This window comes from Rutilus rutilus (genome assembly GCF_951802725.1).
Source record: "Rutilus rutilus genome assembly, chromosome: 2".
Classification (NCBI taxonomy): Eukaryota; Metazoa; Chordata; class Actinopteri; order Cypriniformes; family Leuciscidae; genus Rutilus; species Rutilus rutilus.
Window position 1 is genome coordinate 27,407,629 of NC_140210.1, and position 21,148 is coordinate 27,428,776.

The 21,148-nt window shown below is 38.2% G+C and overlaps 1 protein-coding gene across 1 annotated transcript in view; it reads right to left on the minus strand.

The window, feature by feature from the left end:
• Nucleotides 1-21,148, minus strand: part of kcnq5b (potassium voltage-gated channel, KQT-like subfamily, member 5b) — a 116,704-nt gene that overhangs the window by 7,634 nt on the left and 87,922 nt on the right. The window contains exons 2-11 of the mRNA XM_084394704.1: nt 18,720-18,810; nt 15,433-15,559; nt 9,521-9,696; nt 9,172-9,297; nt 8,078-8,188; nt 6,491-6,586; nt 5,557-5,651; nt 4,672-4,698; nt 2,708-2,928; nt 272-380 (exon numbers count right to left, since the gene is read on the minus strand). Of these exons, the coding sequence (XP_084250830.1) occupies nt 272-380; nt 2,708-2,928; nt 4,672-4,698; nt 5,557-5,651; nt 6,491-6,586; nt 8,078-8,188; nt 9,172-9,297; nt 9,521-9,696; nt 15,433-15,559; nt 18,720-18,810 (1,179 nt within the window). The remainder of the gene's footprint in view (nt 1-271; nt 381-2,707; nt 2,929-4,671; nt 4,699-5,556; nt 5,652-6,490; nt 6,587-8,077; nt 8,189-9,171; nt 9,298-9,520; nt 9,697-15,432; nt 15,560-18,719; nt 18,811-21,148) is intronic.

Consider the following 21,148-nt stretch of genomic DNA (forward strand, 5'->3'; position numbering starts at 1 on the left):
AGAACAATGTGGCATGCTTAACCAGGTTAGATTTGTTTGGGTTTGTCAAATTGAATTGGCACAGAATTAACACAATTGATTGAAAAACATTTATCATGCATCTAGCCTACAGGCCACAAAAAATATTTATAGCTTTGGTTGATACTATATGCTAAAACTTTTAGTGAATTCAGTTCAATAATCACTGATAGCTCATGAAATGCTGAGCTTTAATTGTAATGTCTCAGAGCTCTGAAATATTGCAGCATGAAGGGAAGTAAAGAATCACTACCTCACTGCTCTGATGACGGTCTTCAGTGCGGACGGCAGGTCCTCAGCCGGCATGTCACAATGACACCCTTTCTCATCAAAACCCTCATCCATACCAACGTTAGCCTCACCTGTGACAAACACAATGAAAATTCCAAAGTCATCAGCACTTAAAGAATAAAGAGTCAGTCAGAAAGGAGAGAGTATGTGAAAGTCATCATCAAATTCAAAGAATTGAGAACAATGGAAGAGTAATAAGCAAGAGAAAGGCAAACATAAAGCATTTTCATACTTTTCGATTTTAAAAAAGGGAAAGAGGATCTAATTAAAACAACATCTGAGAGCAACATCAGAGGGAAAAATTTAACATTTGCAAATGAATATAAACTAACAAAGTAGTGCAGTCCAAATGAAATTGATCAATTGTACTTTTACTCAAATACATTTCTAAGAGTATGTACAATTTTAAATCATTCAGAGTGCATATACAATACAGATACACCATGGGAGCTCTAAAGAGGTGAACCCAGATTCAAGCACATTTCTGCACTAAAAGTTATCTATGGCTACACCTATGATGTAAACCAGGGACTAGAAGGAAAATTGGTGTTGGTTGCAGATCCATCTTGCTTTATGCTACATAAAGAATTCACACAAACTGACTCGAGAGGCTGCAATCGATCGGTCTAATAAAGGAGAAAGATATTTACAACCATAGGGCATCACAGAGGAAGGAATATACGCTTCTGGCTAAAATATGAAGGTTCTCACTTTGTGCTTAGAGGCAAAAGAATTATTGACTGTAGAATTCACAGACGTTACCCCACTTATTGGATGCACATGTGTCCCTCACAAGGCCCCCAAAAAGACTTCTTTATACACGTAATCAAGTCTTTAAACTGCATGTTGGGTTATTGTATATTAAAAATTAAGATTCAAACTACTGATTAAAAAGTAGACGTGGTAAACATGTAGTTGCAAATTAATGAGAGTTGACATGTAGTTGCAAAGTTATTTATAGCTACTAGAATGTCTGAACTGAACTATTGAAATAACCTATGTGGGTACTTGTAGGCTTTTGTTGTGGGGCCCCTGCTTGTTAAGGCCTTCACGTCTTAAGGCCCTTGCACACTGAGTCCGAAATTCGCGTCCTCACGTTATGTCAATCACGCTTGTACACTGCCTCCGAAACTTTCGTCCGTCAAAAAAAAAAATCGAATCAGGTTCGATTTTCTGCGTTTTTCACATCCGTAGCAAGCATTTTGAATGGTGTTTTGACAATTCAGAGCCACCGAATCACGAAAGCGAAAAAAACGCATGCGATAATTTCGGACTGTGTGCAAGGGCCTTTAGGCCGCAGAGCAACACAGTACAAGACACAAGCATATTAATACAATTAAAGTTAGGTAATAATTTTTCATTAACCATTTGACTAAACTATTCAGATTTTATAATGTATATGACATCAAGTGCCTTGCAGCCTTCCCACTGTGTATAAAGACTTCAGATTACATCTAAATCATACCATGCCTTGATATATGCATTCATTAATGTGTCTGAATTATACATAATACATAATTTACAACAGAAGAGTTGTCTTAACCTCACAGGGGATGTAAACAGAGCCTTAAGCAGTGTAGTCCAGTGAGTGGATGGAGTTGTCTAATTCAGTGCATTGTTTTTATTGTTTATCTGCTGTAGGCCTACACTAGATAGTTCCCCTCAATAAGGCCGTGTGTCCACCAAAGCGTTTTTACTCAGCTGAAAACGCTAGGCGCTCTGCTGAAAACGCCTAGCTGTGGGCGCTTGAGAGCGTTTTGCCAGCGTTGCGGTTTTTTTTTTTCAGTTGAGACGGTTGAGACACGCTTGTTATGATACGGAATATCCGCTAAAGTCTTACTATATCTCATTTCACACATATTTTGTTTCTGTGTTGATTCTATATTAAAATGTCAATACAATGTAATGTATTTTCTCTGGCTCTTGTTTTAAATGATTTTGTTCCGTTATGCTTGTTGTTGTACAAGTTGTACAAGCAGAATCATGTGGCGGACGCGGTTGGTCGGTGTGGTATTAGTCCCGCTCAATTTGAATTTACAATGATCTCAATCAAAGGGACAAAATTATTTTTAGTGACCACCAAATATTACGATAATTAATATCATAACCATTACAATGTCAATAAGCTCTCTAATGTCTCATCATGGTTGACTGTAATTATATTAGTTATCTCCTGAAATTATGAGATTTTTGGTCTAGTCACAGTCTATCATTTGAACATATTTTCTCAATAAACAAACAAAAAAATTATATTTTACAGGTTATGATCAGATTTTAATTTGTATTGTCTTAATTCATCTTGAATTTCATTATGTTTCTACACTACATAGACAGCATAGAATACAAAATTATAGCACATAGTGGTTCAATGTAATCCTCCAATCAGAATTTGCTTCACCTTCAGGGGTAGACCGTGATTGGCTCTTGAGACGGAGAGAGGGTCTGAATCGGGTGCGGTCATTAAAACTCCAACTCTTCTGGACCTTGGCAGGACTCGATCCATCAGTGCTGATCTCAGCTCCGGGCGAACGTCTGTCTGTAACGGACGTCTGCCTGCTTTTAATGCTCTGTCCACGGGGGCTTGCCATTCTTACTCGGTCCTTAAAACTCAGTTTCTGACTAAAAAGGGGGAAAATTGAGAGAATGAGAGAGTGAAAGAAAGAACAGCACTTTCCTTCCAGCCAGGAGCCATGGCAATGGCCATTAAAGAGCAGTATGAAGTAGAAAAAGTGCAGAGACCAAGCCATTTATTAGATCTGCATTGCTTGCTTAGACTCCCATAGTATTAGAAATGCAGTCAAATAAACTCTAAACAATCATTATGAAAGGCCCCTTCAGATATGATATGCCAAGACAATATGTAATGTAAGATGAAGGACTCTAGAGAAACGGCAAGGACAGAGGGATAAAAATCCTTCAGAAGTAATAACAATGTTCCATAAAATAAGATATAGATCTGTCTGTCTATCTATCAATAATGTGATGAAAAAAAACACTGCTCACACAGAGGTCACTTCCGACCCAAGCAGCTTTCTGTTGTTCAACATAGTGAAACTACGTAACCAACTTGATTTCAAAACATGAAATTTTATAGAGAAACTAGAAAATCTACTTTGGTTTTTACAAAAGGTTGTTTTATCTTTAGTTCTATTATCTAAAAAAATGACTAGTTCACTCATTATAGGTCAGACAGCTGAACATAACTAAAGAAAAGAGCAGCGGCCACTCAAAAATGCAGCACTGCAGTGAGTCATCCACTTCTGTTCAATAATGTCACATTAGCAACTATGCTAATTATGGTATCATTGTCTCTTGGTCATTGATGAGTAGTGCATCATAAATGAGTGGATGGATGGTTGTTTCACACAAAAAACTGGTTAGAACCCACAGAAGTATCATATCCAAACACCTCTTTGAAATCTGTTGTTCACACTCAGGCAAACGGATGAATTTCATGTATTTGTTCTGTACTTAATGAATTCATAATGATGTGGAAATGATTTTGTCTGGCCTTGTTCATACTGGAAATACTATTATGGCACAATCTGAAGTTCTATCTTAGCAATTATGCAAATGACACCACTAGCTCTTTCCGTTATCTGGACTGATGACACTATGTCTTAGTAGCTGGCGTGTAATGCAGTCCTCCAAACAGTCTGACCTGACTTTCTCATCTCCATTATTTTCTCTCTCTAATTGAAGCCAAACCCCCAGTAAACACATTTGTCTGGTAAGTGACAAAACATGAAAGCATGAAAACATCTCAATTCATTGCTATTTCATATTCCATCTGCCCAATGTATGTGCCTGATGAAAAATAGAGTGCACTTATCAGATTGCAGTAAACAGACATCAGAGGGAAATACTGATCAAATATGGCAGCCTGTTTACACCTCAGAATAAAACGTAGAAAATTTATTTCGAGATTAAGTTTCATATAAGAAATAAAGTCACAATTGTGAGACATAAATTAGCAATTTTGAAAAAATAAAACAACATTGTGAGTAGCAATTACAAGAAAGAAAGTCGTAATTGAGATATAACTGTATAAAGTCAAATTGCAAGATTTGAATTTGCATTATGATAAAAAGTCATGATTATGAGGAATAATATAGTCATATTGCCAATTATGAAGTCACATTTTGAGATACTGTATAAAGACACAGTTAGAAGATATGAACTATAATCTAATGATTCCTAGAAATATAGTCTGAATTACAAGAAATAAAGGCCCATTTTTGGGATATAAAGTCACAGTGTGCAATACAAATGAGGTATTACACTAGTATAACAACAGCAATTTTAAGTCTGTGTCAATTGTAATTTATTTCTAGTATATATAGGACATGAAATAACACAAACCTTGTAGATGACTCTCCTTGATCCTTTCTGTGGGTGTCAAAAAGGTGATGTAGGAAGAGAAATATTTAAATGTGAGATGTTAAATGAATCTACAGTAAACAGTCTTGTTATAAACTGCACATGCCATAAATTCAGATTCACCCAGTTTATCATAAAATATTTCATGCATACTAATGCACCAAAAGCAACAGCCAGTTTAAAACATAATGCATATACATGCGAATCAAAACATGCAGAGTATTGCAAGGAATTCAGAAGCTCAAGCAAATAAATCTGCCATATGTATTTGGAGCCCTTCTGAATATCTAGTTTATTCTCTGTATGTTTAAAGTAATGCTTTCAGCAGGTCTAGTTACATTTCATGGTCAAGGCAAAGGCAATCAAACCTTTTTCTCAATCAGGTAGTCAATTTGACTGCCGCTAATACTATTTACCAAGATGGACAACTACTGCATATTCACGTTATCCATGAATGTGCCATTATAAAACAGAATGTGGGCATAAATCCAAAATGGAGAGGAACATTACTGTCCATTTGCTTATTTTTTTCCCTTTCACCTTGAGAAAAAGACTGCAATCAGGTGATTTTACGGACAGCTAGATCTACAATAGAACCTGGTCTATAATGATTCTTGTGGATGGCAATGAATGTATCAGACAAATGCGAAATGGACATATGACATATGTAGTTTTTTGAATGTTGAAATGAAGAGGATGTGAAAAGAAAAATGGATTGTGTGGGAGACAGGCACAATAAAGTTACACGGGGAAATTTAACAACTAAATAGAGGGAAAGAGGAAAGTATTCCTTTATGAAAAAAAAATGAATGAACCAAGGGAACAGAGAGGATATAGAATAGCACCTGCCAGGGGGTTTGTACGTACTTTGTAGGACTGCAGGTATGCAACGCCTTCAAATGAGGTTTCCAGGTAGCAACGGAAACCGAGTTCTCATCAGCCGCATAGCTACGCCACACACACTACATGCAAAAATATATAAAACCAAAAGAACAAGGGATAAAGGAAAAAGGGAAAAGAGAAGAAGAACAAGCCCATAGAAGAGAAAGGGAAGAAAAAAGGGGGAAAAAAAGGAAAAAAAGCAGATTAGTAAAAAAACTACACAGGTTTTTTTTCGGTCAGAGCAGGCACCCCATACATGCCTCGGGACAGGGATTGTAGACTCATAGTGACGCCAAGTGGCCTCAAGGTAAGGACGACTACCATCGGTGGAGTAATATCGCCACGCAGCCTTATTCAGGGTTAGGGAGAGTAAAACATAGTGAGCAGAAACACAATGCGCGCACGCACGCACACACGCGCACACACACACAGAGAGAGAAGGGAAGTTCCTCCAATATATTTTGCAACAAATTCAGGAGATTTGTACAACTCTTAATTGCTGGTATTAAAACCACATTTAAACCACATTAAAACTAGCGAAACACTGGTCCAAACAAATAAAAGTCTATTTGCTGTGAACTAAACCTAACTATTTGTCTGTTAGGTGAAACAATTCCCAGTCTCAGACATTTCATAAAAGATTTATCAGGCAACAAAACCACTGGGGTGCATTCAGACACAAATCATAGTAACAGTACATAAAAAAAAACTGGGAACAGTTGTTGCAACGGCGTTCAAGATTTTTTTTTTGGTTTAAAGGGGGGCGTGGCCCAAAAAATTTGAGGACCACTGACTTAGAGGAATGACATTTTCCATCAAATTCTCTGTCATAAAAATGACACTATAAACCAAATTCTACTGTACAAGATTGTGTAATATCACCAAATGTGAAGGCAGATTCACAGCTCTTGTGTCTAACCTGTATAAGGCAGGCTGCAGGGTTCCTTCTCTTCTCAAAGTGCTTCTGTCTGTGCTGTTCTTGAACCTTTAGGGCAAAACCTGAACCCAAAATGCCCTGCAATGCAAGTGAAGTAGAACCATGTCAGTAATACTATAGGTTAGAATTAGACAATAGGACTATAGTAAACTTCTCAGGTTACATACAGTATGTATTCTGGTTCCCTGAGCTGGTGTCTGAAGCACATGTGGAAAAACACCAATTCTATTGGCCAACAGCGTGGTCAGGTGACGTAGTGCAAGCGTGTCAACGAGACCATAAATAGACGCCTGAAAGGCACGTCACCAGATTCTAATTGTCTGAGGGAAGACGTTTTCAGGCATTGTGTGAAGTATGGTAAAGCGACGCAGTGTCACGTTCCCCTCTCAGGGAACTGGATTACATACATAACCTAAAAAGTTCCCTTTAGAGTAAACCTCAATGCTGCGTCATGGCATTGACTCTCTGGGAACATTAATACCCATGTCACTATAATGAAAAATGCCTGACCAATAAGGTTGGGAAATATGCACAGGGAACAGATTACAGTGTAGTCAAAGCCTGGGTTCAATCCAATTCAACATTAATAATATCCATGATTGTGTGGAAAGGGCCAGCCTGCTACAACACAAACATTAAAAGGTATAAAAAATTAACCCCAAGAAACGCACACTCATTTTAGGCGATACCCAGGGACAAAGCCTGTTGTGCGCTCCCCAGGCAAACTAAAACTGTAAGACCTAAGGGGCACATTCTTAGAATACCTTTCCAAGAAGTTAGTGCCTAGTGCTCTAGTGCCTAGAGGCGAAGCATACCGCACACCTAATATGCCTGTAGATGAACTGAAGTTGATTATAAAAGCATCCTCAGTAAATAGCTGTAAAGTCGAAGGCTGGACAATTCTTAGCCAATAAGGTTGTGAAGTACAAGCAAGCAAGCACAAGCCTATTAGCCTCTGGAAGGTTCTCTGAAGAATCTTTCTGTTTAAATCCATTGTCCAAAAAGATTTCATGCTGCCAAATATTGTGAGAGAGGAATAAATTTCTTAATTTCTGTTTGAAAAAGGGGGGTCAATTGTTTGGGGTCCTGAAACATCAAGCTGGCAGGAAACCTGTGAAAAGTCGTTGAGAAAAGGGCTTTGAAGAGAAGGCGGGCGCCACACTTTGGTAGCTGTGCCAGAGACTACCAAACACCAGAGGTGGTGGGGTAAGGGGAGTAGTCCCCATAGGGCTTCGAGGAAGAGACGTGGTACGGTGCAACAGTCTCTTCCCAAGGGGGCATACCCTGGATGTAACAAACATCCGGGCTTCTTTTTTAACCATCCTAGAGACGATGACAGTCTTCAGATCTGTCCTCACCCTGGATGGCTGTGTGCGAATAAGATTTCATTGTGTGGAGCAGGCTGGAAACCAAGAAGGACATTAGGAATTGTATCAATTATGCAAATTATTTACAATGTGGTTCTTTATTAGTGTTGTATCTGGAGAAGTGACAAGATGCACAAACACTGAATTAATACTTTAAGCAGTGTAAGGGAACAAGGTATGAGAAAATGCGTGCAAAGTTTACCGCAGGCAGAGTAAAGAAGGAGATCCCAAGCAGGGCAAAACCAGCAGACAGCATTCGTCCAGTCCAGGTTTTAGGAGTCTTATCTCCATATCCAATAGTAGTGAGGGTGATCTAATTAATGAAAAAATAAAATAAAAAATCCTTCTTGCAAATTCATGCTTGTTTTTAATCTTAACCTACCATTAATTCATTACATAAAACAGAATATGGTTGACATCAACCATGTTTATCCATTCTGGTGAGATGGTATTTAATATAGTTTGGGTAATTTTTCTTTTTACCTTTTGTAATTTTGTTAATGGTTTTTGAGGATGATGGCATGTCAAGCAACTTGTCCATGCTAATTTGGCTAGCTTCTACCGAGTGACAGATGTAATTTGAGGTCAAATTAGCATAAATCTTGATTGACATTGACCTCAACAACAAAGGATATAGGATGTGTTTGATGTAGCTACTCAAACTATGCACAATGACCTGGTAAACTGTATTATTTGCATTGAACATTGTGCCATGTCCCCCCCCCCCCCCCAATTAAATGATTATCTATACTGTATATCTGTATGGGTTTATCTCTTCACTTATGCATATATGTGGCCTTTGTCTTTTCCTTTTGGGTTGAAACAATCTGAATGAAACCTGAAGTCTTTTCTATGAAGCGTCAAGGGCTTTCAAGCGAGACCAGAGATGGCATTTGTCATTTTGTCCCATCATTACTTTCCATCTCCATGGAAATGGAATCTAATGGGCCTCTGTATAACCTTTATGGAAAAGGTTTCAATACCCCAAACATGGTGGAAGGCAATGAACAAAAGGCTGAAAAAGGGTGAGCCTGAAACTAGAACTGAAATTTGATGTCAATGATCATATTAAACTGAAACTAGCACATCTTGCAATTTTCTAGTAATGTTGACCATTAGCTAGAGCCGGAAAAAATTACCCAGTAATAATGCATCAGAGTCGCAAGAACACATGTCTAGCACCTCATCAGATATAAATAACTTGTTTTGTGAAGCTAATTACAGGTCAGAATATTATTTGTTATGACTCAAGAGAGCATACACCATTGTGCAGAGATGTGGGGAGTGGAGACTCACCGTGCCCCACCACAATGCATCAGCATATGTGGCAAAGTCTTTATTAAACTCCTTTTCCACCAGGTAAACCAGGAAAGAGGAAAAGATGAGCACAAGGAATCCGATGTACCAGGCAGTGACCAATTCCTATTAGAAGGAGAAGCAGATACTGAGGACATTTAGAGGATATCTGCACAGCAGGAAAATATTTACAAAAGAACAAAATGTACTTTTTGATATGGCTATGAATACACAGGATACACAGGAGTTTTTGCTGTTAAACAATGTGTGATTTAGAATTTTTCCAAGCTCTTTATAACCAAGATAATTAAGCAAATAATTCTGGATGATGACTAGTCAATAAACTTACCTTGCTGTGTGCATAAACTACAGATCCCAGAAGCTTCCAAGTTCCTCCACGGCGGTCCATGCGTACCATTCGCAGGATCTGTAAAAACCTCAAGCTTCGCAGTGCAGATGTTGCAAAAATGTTGCTTTGACTCCCCGCCGAAACCACAGCAACAGATGCAATCAGCACTATAATGTCTGATGGTTAGAGAAGAGAACAGAAAACAAAGTTTACATGAGTAGCAAGTGTCCTAACATGATCGCAGAAGATGTCATTCACCATTTGTATGAGCTTTAACTGTACAGTATGTAAAATTCTAAAATAATTATTTCTTGTTACACTGTCCTCAGGACAATTTGATTTTGAGTGACCATTATCACAAAATACATCCCTACAAGATGATCAGGCCCATCAATAATATTTTTGAGGAAACTTACACTTTCTCCTTCTCAAGATAAATGTTAAAAGTTTTAAAATGTGAGGCTATTTAACCTGCATCATTTCATTTGACTTTTTTGGTTCAATCTGTGAAAACGGCGACTTCTTAGGAGACCTTGTAATAACTATGCTGTAATTTCCATTAGACAAAAGCATCCATTAATTAATAGATCTCAACCTTTTTGATTTGAAGGCCACCAATTATATTTTCTCCAGAATGTCTGCTGTAATTATGGCAAATTCAAAATTGGAAAAAAAACCCAGAAAATTTGTCAATGAACTTTAATTCAGGTAAATGAGAATGACATCTCATCAGCTCAGAGTAGACAATTTACTTCTCATTAATTAATTGGAAAGATTTCCAATTTTTTGCTAACTAACAATTTTTGCACACTTTTTTTCTGCAAGTGTATCTTGCCCATATTCTGTGGAAAAAGGGGGCTTAGGGAGGGGGAAAGAGGGAGAAAGAGACAGAAAGAAAGGAAGGACACGGGAAGTTCACACAGAAACCACATCCACTTGGAGACGTGACATTAAACCCTCAAAGAACACAAACAACTCAAAAGCACTCAACTGCAATAATATTTTCTTTCTCTTTCTAACCCCCCCTCTAATTTCTTATATTCTTTGTAGTCAATGTACTCAAACTTTCCAGCAAATGGGCCTTCAAGCTCCCTCACTCATCTGCTCTCTGCTGTAGTCTGTCGTTCTAAGTCAAATCATCACATTACATGTGTTCTTAAAGTCTTCAGGGAGCCTCGAGCTGGGAGGGAAAATGCTTATTTAGGGGTGTAGAAGTGCACTATATGTATAAATTATGACGCCTTTATCCAGCTGGATGAAGTAAAAAGATGACTCATGAACTCAATGAAAAATACATAAGTCCTTCACATGAAAGAGAGCACTATCCTCCAGAATCAGGCCTGTTGAAAAGTGAAAAGTTAAATTGTCCATGCAATGCTCGAGCCATGCATGTACAAAAATGTAAAAAAAAAAATGCTCGAGCCCCTGCTCTTTTAATCACTAATAGTAAAGTGCCCTTTCTCTCATTTTGCGGTGCGTAACTTGAACCGGAACGTGATTTGAACCGAGGAGGGCGCCACTGCAATGCAGTATAATAGGTTAATATTTTTTGGCTTAAACTGAATGACAGAATATATTTACAGTAATTTGACAGGTTTATGCCAGCAAAGGAAATCTGAAACATGTTTTCTCTTTAAATAGTGTGTGGTGAACTAACTTGTCATATAAACATTAGGCTACTTCTATGATGAATGTAAAACTTCAACGCTAAATGAAGGTATAATTGGATGTCTAAGAAGATACTTTTTTATAGCATGTAAACATAATTGTATTTCAATTTATTTCTGGCTGAAGTCACTTGATACTGCACACACACATTTACAGCCCAATTTCATCAATATGATCTTAAGGGAAATAGAATGCCACTACGAATTAATAGCAGGTGATTCATTCAATCATTTAAAACTAATTATGAGTGAATATTTCTATACCCAGAGGCCCTACTTGACCTGAGGGTAAACATTGTTGCTAACAACTGTCTAGTAGCTACATGCACAGGAACTACTGCATTCGCACAGCATTTGATTGTTGGTGGAATATTTTAAGTTGTTTTTTTTCTTCAACAAATGGTTTGGGAAGCTGTTTCCAGAATAAACTTATTCAGGCAGGGTTTATTTTGCTTTGTCAAGTTTAAATGAAGTGTACGTTTCCTAATTGATTCAACAAGTCATTAGCCTCCATTAGATGGTGTTTGTGTGTTAAACTGACGAATGAACCCTGCCAGAGAAAGAATGATGTATGTGATATTGTTGTAGGCTATTGCAGGAAAACCCTTCAGCAGTTTTTAGTAACACCAATAATGAGTGTCCCCTGCCTGTTAACTCAAATGTTTCACATGAAAACCCAACAGAATACATATAAAATAATAATAATAATAATGTTTTAAGTGGTTGTTTTGCAGGGTTTAACAAGTTTTAATGGCTCCATAGTAACAAGGGAGTCAACTATTTCTAGAACTGTCCCACTGTCAAAATTATTCCAGTACAGAGACATTTGCTCACTATAAATTCCCAGAATTCACGTCTAAATATTCACTATGATATTTATAAAATATTCAATCCAAGCTGTCAAGGATGAGAGCAAGTGTAAATTTAAGTGTCAGACATCGGTGTCACTGCTGTTTAGGGCATCAAGACCTTTGCTAGTGTTCACAATATATTAACAAAAGGAAACTAGGGAGTAGAATGAGACAACATTTGCATGGTCTGAACACACAGACACATTATTCTCATTATTAATGATGTTCATTACTCTCTTTATTCGTCATTTAGATCGATAGGGCCAGGGCTAAGTGTTAGCACTTAAGAACATACACCACAAGCACCTACACACACTTAAACAAAGTAAAACCTTGTTAAAAGCAAAGCCAGTAATAATGAGCTCACACTGTGTAACAACAGTCTGGAGAACATTAGACAGGTTGAGGGGTCATTGTTTTTTTTTTTGGCAGACACAGCTGGAGTATGCTGAGTAAAAGGTTTGAGGTCAAGGGCTAAGTACAGTAACATTATTTAAAAGGCATGAGATAGTTCCTTACTGGTATCAGTTATGAGGCTGTTGTCTTGGTTACTAAGGAATGAACATGGTTTGTGTCATTTTGGAAGAATGAAAGTTGCTAGATAAAGCAATGCATTTGCAATGGTGGCCGGTATTAATAGTGTTACAAATAGCTGCCAAAACATAATAATAATAATAATAATAATACAACATAGAAGAGAACAGGAATGTGTACACTTCAAATGTTTGGGAACAGTTATATTTTTATATAAGTCACTTATGCTTGCTCACCAAGACTGCATTTATTTAATCAAAAACACAGTAAAAAAAGTAATATTGTGAAATTTAATTACAATTTAAATAGTAATTTTCTATTTTAATACATTTTAAAATGTAATTTATTCCTTTGATGGCAAAGCAGAAATTTAAGCATAATTACAGAAGTCTTCAGTGTCACATGATCCTTCTTAAATCATGCTAATGTATGGATTTTGTGCTCAAGGAAAAATTATTCTTATTATCACATTAAAAAACAACAACATTGTGCTGCTTAATATTTTTGTGGAAACCAATAAAAAAAAAAAAAAATCAAGATTATTTGATGAATAAAACGTTCAAAGGAACAGCCTTTGTTTGAAATAGCAATCTTTTGAAACAAAATATTTACTGTTACTTCAATTTAATGCATCCTTACTAAATAAACTTATGTGATTTAGAACTACCACAAACTAACTAACTAAATATTTTAAGGTCACCAAATATTAGCTTTTTATCTGAACTGTCAACCCATAACCAGTGATGGTGTGTGTGTGTTTGTCTCTTTAACATATGCTCACTTGTCCCTGCGTATGTACAGTATATTAAAAGTTTGAAACTATATCAAATTGAACCGTCACTAGCCCCCTCGACGACGAAACCCTCAAGCTGCTTTTCTGTATCGGGGTCAATTTCCACCAGGCCACTGACCTCCCAAACACCTGACTGGACTGAACTGGATGGAAGCCATCGGCAGGTGTTTGGTGAGCATCGCGTCCCAGTCCAGAAAACAACCACCATCACCAGCAGCCATCGAAATCACCACACCAAATGAATGTCTTCAAGTCATGCCAGCCATCAGGCCTGCTACCAGATCGGTCTCTGGGCGTCCAAGACTGATATCCAGCATGACAGATCCATCGCTGATGTCAGCGCGATCGGCCAAGATGGCCGCCGCCACGCCCGATCCTGAGGCTAGCCCCGCCGAGACCACCCTTCCAGAGTCTCGTCCCGCCGAGACCACCCTTCCTGAGTCTCATCCTGTCATGGCCACCGCCGCAGAGGGTTCAGAGGGACACTGGGAAGTTACAGAAGATCAGCCCAGCCCATATGGACGACAGGGCTAAATTTGTTGCCATTGCCAGATTTTTTTTTCCTTCTGAGAACTTTATTCGTTGAGCCGTCACTAGCTCCCTCAGCGACGAAACCCTCATCCCCTCTTCCCCATGTCCCTCTGAAACCTCTGCTCCACCATGGCCCAGCGAACTTCCATCTCCTCCCTGTCATCCTTCTCCATCGGTTCCTGAGTCTGTTCCTGAATTCTCACCCAACCTCCCTCTCCCGCCACCTCTCATCCAGCTGTCATCCTAAAGACACCAGTGGAATGATGGGCTTGCTGAGGGGCTTCCAGTCCTCAGCGCCATCATGGACAGTGGATGCCCTGGATCTGACTCCAACCACTGCGTCCAGGATTCCTCATCGGCCCATCAGTCCACTGGCTCACCCTTGTCCCTTAGTCCCACCGGCTCCATTGGACTCCTCACTCCCTTTTGCTCCTCCTTGGTCCTCAGTCCCTCTGTCTCCACTGCACCCTTCTGTGTCCCCGTCTACACCTCAGTCACCCGAGCCAGCGGCTTCCCCGTGTGTCTCTTAACCCTCTGTTCCACCATGGCCCGGCAAACTTCCGTCTCCTCACTGTCATCCTCCCCCATCGGTTTCGCCTCTGCCCGTCATCGCCCTAAAACCTCCTGCCCTTCAGCCTCCATGGTTCCTCCCTCCATCGGCTCCACCATGGGTTGTGATCCTTCCCTCTGGACCCATCACCTCTCAGCCAAACCCCTCTTCTTCTCCTTGAAATCTGCCTGCCTTCACCAGATCTTCGCCTACTCCTGTTTCCTGCCCTTCGCCTGCCCCTCTCCTTCCTCCAAAACCCCACCTTCATCTCTGTCCTCACGGCGCGAGGACGTGCCTTGCCGGGAGGGGCATTCTGTCACAGTTGTGTTCTGTTTAGTTTGTTTTCATTGGACTTGTCTGCCTGTCTTCAGCTGTCACATGTCTTCATCACCGTCATTATCGGTTCATCTGTGTCACCTGTGTTCACTTTAATATCATCATCTGTGTTTGCATTTATGTTCCTTCAGTTCAGTCAGTGTTTGTCCGATCTACGTGATGTGTAATGTGTGTTGCTCTAACCTGCTTACCTGTCTGCTTGGTCCTGCATATGTATATTAAAAGTTTAAGTTTGTTCCGTCAAACTGAGTCTAATGCCTGTTCCTGAGAGAACCACAGAGTTACACTACCAAAAGCAAGTAAAAATTGGCTTTGGTGAGAAAATTTTACTTTTTATTTAATTTTATTTTTTACCCTCAGTTTTACTCATTTGTTTATTCAATTTACTACAGAAAACATTGTGACTCTAGAGCATTTGTACTCCAACTTTGAAATATTCCTTGTATAGCAAGTCACCAAAAAGAAAATAATGAGGAACAAAATCACAACAAGTCAATTTTTTTTTTACATTTCTGTCAAATTTCACTCTATGACCTTGTTTAGAAATGAAAAAAAGTCCCGAAACCCCAATCTATAACCATGAAAAGACTCATGAAAAGGTTCTGATTTTATGGAGGGAAACTAGTCTTGTACGTTCATTGAAAGCTCACCTACGACACAGAAGGGCTTCCTTGCGAAGCGAAGTCGCCCCTGCCATCCTCTGTACCGGCAACAACAACCAGCAGACCAGATTCGAATGATGTACTCCAGCCCAAACACAACGATCATCACAAACTCCTACAAAGACAAAGAAAGACATTTTCAAGTTTGTTTGTGTGGGTGTGTACTAGTGTCATCTGTGGTTGGTTGCTAAAATGATAACACTGTTAAACAACTACATTACATACATCAGTCCTGGAATTGCACAATCAGGGAAGTACTGTACCTTGTGCACAACAGTGCATAACATTTTAAGTCAAGACACCCCAGGTGAATAGAGTAAAACATTTAAACTAGCCTAATTGACATCATTATACTTCCCGAGTTGATTAATCACAGTACATTAAAACATATTTTTGTATGACAAGTTTTCTGAGATAATATGTACAAATATATGCAAATTATGCATTATCTAATTAAAACTGCATCAATTTACATACATTTACAGAACAGAAATCCAAATATTGGATGAAGCCATGCAGGTTCAAAATACTTGTTTCATTTTGTCAAATTCTTAAAGGGGTCCTATTATGCCCTTTTACGAAATCTTGATTTTGTTTTTAGGGTGTACTAAAATATGTTTTCATGCTTGATTGTTAAAAAACGCTAGCCTGGAAATCCAGACCTAAATCTAAAAGATTATGGTCTGGCGTCGACTAATGAAAATCGCCCAGCTCGAGGGGCGACACCAAGCGTGCATTTGAAAATCTCGCTGCACGCAATTGGATAACACTACGACCAATCACAACAATAAACCCCAGCTACCAGCGGAGCTAACCTTATTAGACATTCTCTGATTATACTCTTACTGTATCCGGTCGACGAAACAGCAAAAACGTCCTTCTTGCAAAGGAACGATTCGAGTGGCGTCTTCTGTTCCTATTTTAGATAAAAAGCCAAGTCTAACTCGTTCATTGTAACGGCCAAAGCCGTTTCAAACAACTGGTATTCATCCATAGCCATCTTGCAATGTTTACTAATGACTTTGACGTCACAGCGCTGTCGTCATCTGTTTAGCTCGCCTCTGGCCCGCCTATATCAGATAACCCAATGTGATTGGTGCAGCTCAGATCGAGGGGCATATTTAATGAGCATCATTCGACACCAGAGTAACTCGCTGAGCAAATTCAACTTGTGTTCTCGCGAGAACTCTGGATTACCAGGGTAAAAAAACGCATTATTTTTCACACATTTCACATTATTACAGCTTCTATCTATCTCCAGTCTGGTTGAACGCGTCATTTTCGATGTTGCCCCTCCTTCCGAAATACGAAATGTGTTGTGATTGGTAAGCTGGCCCAGTGTGTTGTGATTGGCAGCGCTTAGCGCATGTTCGGGAAATGTCACACCCCTTCATAACCGCGAGCTCTACTCAGATTTAAATATTAACAATGGCGTCAATTTCAAACAAATTCAAGCATGATTCGGACCCTGACAATGTTAACAAAGAGCATCGTCCAGAAAAGATTTCAAGCACGAACTTTGCAAGGACGGATTTCACAGGACGTTTCAGAGTGGTATGTTTTTTTTTTGTAATTTTCTTATAGATACGATGTTCTACAACATTTAATCAAATTTGTTGGAAAACTATGGTCTTACAAAAGCAAGAGCTTACAGAAGCTACAGTAAACAATACATCAACAAAGCTTTGCCCTTCATTTACATCATAGCTATCATAGCAACTACATAAAGCTTACAATTCGAACTGTTAATAGAAAACACAACTACAAAAAAGTTGTGATCCATAAACAACAGTTTGTCCCAACAAAATGTGAAAAGCTACATTTTTCAGGAGAAGCTTTTGTGCATTGTACTCTGTCTGTCTGCTGTTCTCCCTAAAATGTGCAGTGCACAGACAAGGATTGAGGTTATAATGTTCAGGAACAGTGTTAAAAACACATTTTAATCTCTCTAAGTTCATCAGCCCTAGGACAAACTTTTACCCGGGGTGGAAATAACAGCGAAAACACTCTTCATCTTCTTTAGCGCAGCTCATCCAGGCCTCGCCAACTTTTTTGCGTATTCTGTGGGCGGGGATTATTTAAATGAGGAACATTATGACTACATAAGATCCGGGAAAAGTGTGTTGTAGTCCAAACGAGTCGTTTGTTGTAGTTCTTGAAAAGTGCTCAATCAGCATCATTAAACACTAACTAAAGTAAGAAAAAGTGAAAAAGCATAATAGGACCCCTTTAATACTCTCAACAGCCAGAAAAAAAGAAAATACAGTTTTAAGGAATTACATTTTTAGGAAGTTTTTAGGAATAAAATGATGAATCAGGCAAATGATGTATGAACAAATTTTTTTTTGTAATTTTTTTACAAAATCTGTAATCTTTTTTTAATCTGCCTTTAAAGATATATACTGTAATTGCAATATATGCAAAATGATAAAATACAATAAAATAAACACTTAAAAGTGTATTTTGGATGATTTCACAGAGAATTCACAAAGCTCAAAGTCATTTAAAGACCACTATTATCTGACTGTATCCTGTCTTTGCATTTTCAATTAAAGAGGCAGCAGTGTCACTGAATAAAATATCTTTCATTATGATCACATAAGTGTGCAGCTTTAGCCTCAGAGCTCTGACTACAGACCATCAACATCATACATATCATGTTTGGTGTCAGCTGAGTCAATAAACGAATCAGGTCAATTTTTTATGGCAATTATTACCAGTACATAAACCAGCAGACTTCCAGGAACAGAAACCTGCATAACATAAGCCTTTGATCCGCTGATCCAGCCTCTCACCTGTAGCAGGCTTATTTCAATGCTTTGTAATCAAATAACTATTGACACTGTTCCATCATACTGTATTAAATCCAGGGATCAACTTCTGACAAACAATAGTGGGGCATATTTGGTTGCAGTTATATTTTGATTTGACTGATCTGAATAACTATATTAACCTTTGCTGTATGGTACTATTAACATATCACCAACATTGAATTCAAGTGGAGACTCATCATAAGCTAGCTGAATTTGGTGGATGGCAGAGGAAAGTACTGCAAAGAGCTGCATATAGAATGTATAAAAAAAGTTACACTATCCCATAAAATCTGAATTGTTAGATTCCACTGCATGCTGTGACAGATTATATAAGGCTCAAAACATACAATTACCTGCGGTATTACAGTAGAGTTAACACAGAGTTCATCCAATGTTTTTTCTTTTCATGCTTCATTTTTATTAATTTTTTTGGTTTAAGTTTGACACTAGTTAAGCTCTTACCAAGATCAGAAGACTATGAGAGGCCATTTCCTGGTGATCTGGAATGGTAGAGAAGACAGACAGCACCAAGCAGCCAAACACCAGGACAAACCTATAAAAAAGACAATAGGAAGAAGAAAAAAAAAATTATTGAAAGAGTTAATTCATTTTATGTCGTTTGTCTTTAAGATTCAACATTAAATTAAAATTCAAATGATGATCTGATAATCAGATGATTATCTGATTTTATCTTTATCTCTCTGTTTAGACACTAATCAGAAACCCTTCTCCAAATATTTCAAACTCTAAGTACCATAACCCTAATTTCTCATCATCAATATGAAATATGGCATGAGGGAAACCGCTGTTCAGAGAATAACTGTGCCAGGAGATTTGTATTATTGACCCCTTCAAATAAGGGGTGGGAGACATCTGTGTTTGATTATTGGACTTCTACTTCAGCCGCCTGATCTCTCTCTCTCTCCCTCTCCCTTACATTAGCTTTATCCCTCTTGCTCCATCTAGTCTGGTTCCCACTGTCTTTTTCTCAATTACTTTGTCCATTTCCCTGAAAATTCTCATGCCTCCCTCCTTCTCTTTCCTTACTTTCTTGCTGCTGTAATCTCCTACATTTATATGAAGGTAAAGAATCCAAGAGACATTGAGGACATTTATAAACAAAGAAAAAATAAACACAACTAAATAAAATACACATTTTATCAAAATAAAGAATTATTATAAAATAATAAAAAATAAGCAACAAAGACATTCACAAAAAATTCCTCAAGCTACATTTGCAGTAATATGTACTAGCATTTTTAGTAGGCTGAAGTAACTTATATTGACTGTAAATACATAGGTATTAAAAGGATCGATAAGACCAATGACTCAAACTTAGATAAAACCCATCTTCTAAAACCAAGTAAAATTTAAACTGCAGTCATCTAACATAGAGCTTAACTGCCTGAAGGCCTATGAAACACATTCCTTTGACCTAATACAAGTCGACAGAACTGAATAGATCAGAGAAAATACAACCTTGACTGACCCCTTGACTTAGATGAACAGTCTTTGCTGCCGTGTGCAGTTACCAAAGAGCTTTGCACCCAATAGCATTGATGAGACCATCATTATTCTTACGAAATACTGTACTTTACCACCCTCTTTTCTGTACTTTCCTTCTGTAAAATTATCAGTAGAGCTAATTAAGCATCATCTTCATCAGATGTGTTCACAGAATTTTCCCACTGTAAGACTGAAAATTGGAGCTGTGCATTGCTCTTGAGACTCCTTTCAAGTGGCGCCATGTGGTTGTGCTGGATTTTGTCTGAACTTACCCGAGTAAACTAGAAGAAGCTGTAATTTAAGACCGTATGAGAAGGGGCTTATAAAACAGAGGTTAAAGGCTTCATCCAGCGTCAGTGCAGCGTTTGTGTGAAAGCAGTGGGCGTGATGGGGCGCCTCACCCTTTGACCTGCTCTCCACTCGGAAACAGCGGCTGAGCTCTGCTACAGAGAAAACAGGGCAGAGGGCAGGGGCAGTGTTTTCCATAGGCTGTCATATGGCAATGTCATTGCTTCATGTCTGGATTTGCTCGTATCTCCAGTTCTTCCTGAACAATATAATTAAGCAACGTCACACGAGAGCGCTGCATTTACAAATATCAGTATGGCTACGCTTCGACTGTTAGCACAAGCGGCGGGTAATCACAGTCATGCTAATATTCAGTGAAACAAATTGAAAGTGTGAAACTGCTTTTATACTAGTTTTGTTATTGTTAACTATTAATTCTGCTAAATCATGAAATGTTGCCTTGGCAACAAATTGAAATAAAACTAAAACTTGAAGGCAAATATGGTGATATGTTACCATAAATGGAAAGCTAAAGTGAAATAATAAAAAACGAATACAAATGACAAACACATAAAAAATGACTAAAATTAAAGTCAAATTAAAATATAAAAATAAAAACTAATTCGAAATACTAATAAATAATATTAAAATATATATATAAAAAAAAAAAAAAATGTAGACACCAGTTCATTGAACAAGAATTTAATATTGAATTACATTTTAGGCACAAGGAGGTACTTTGTCTGTCAATGCAAATAGTTCCAAACAAAGCCACTGCAGAGCCATTGTGCGTACATACAGTAAGGTGGTGTTTTCGTTCCCGGAAGAATCTGTGCTTTTTAGCGAATCAGTTGAGTGAATGATTCAGTGACTAATTCATAAAGACAGTTACTTGTTTAATTCCTGAATGAATGAGCATTTTTGAATAAAACGACTGAATAAATGATTCCGTGACTCACTCATTTAACCACTTGTTTCATTCCTAAATGAATAAAGGTTTTTGAATGAATCAGCTGAATGAATGATTCAGTGACTCACTTGACACCATCTGCTGGCATAACGATGTAACCGGAAAGATTCCCTGAAAAATGCCCAGT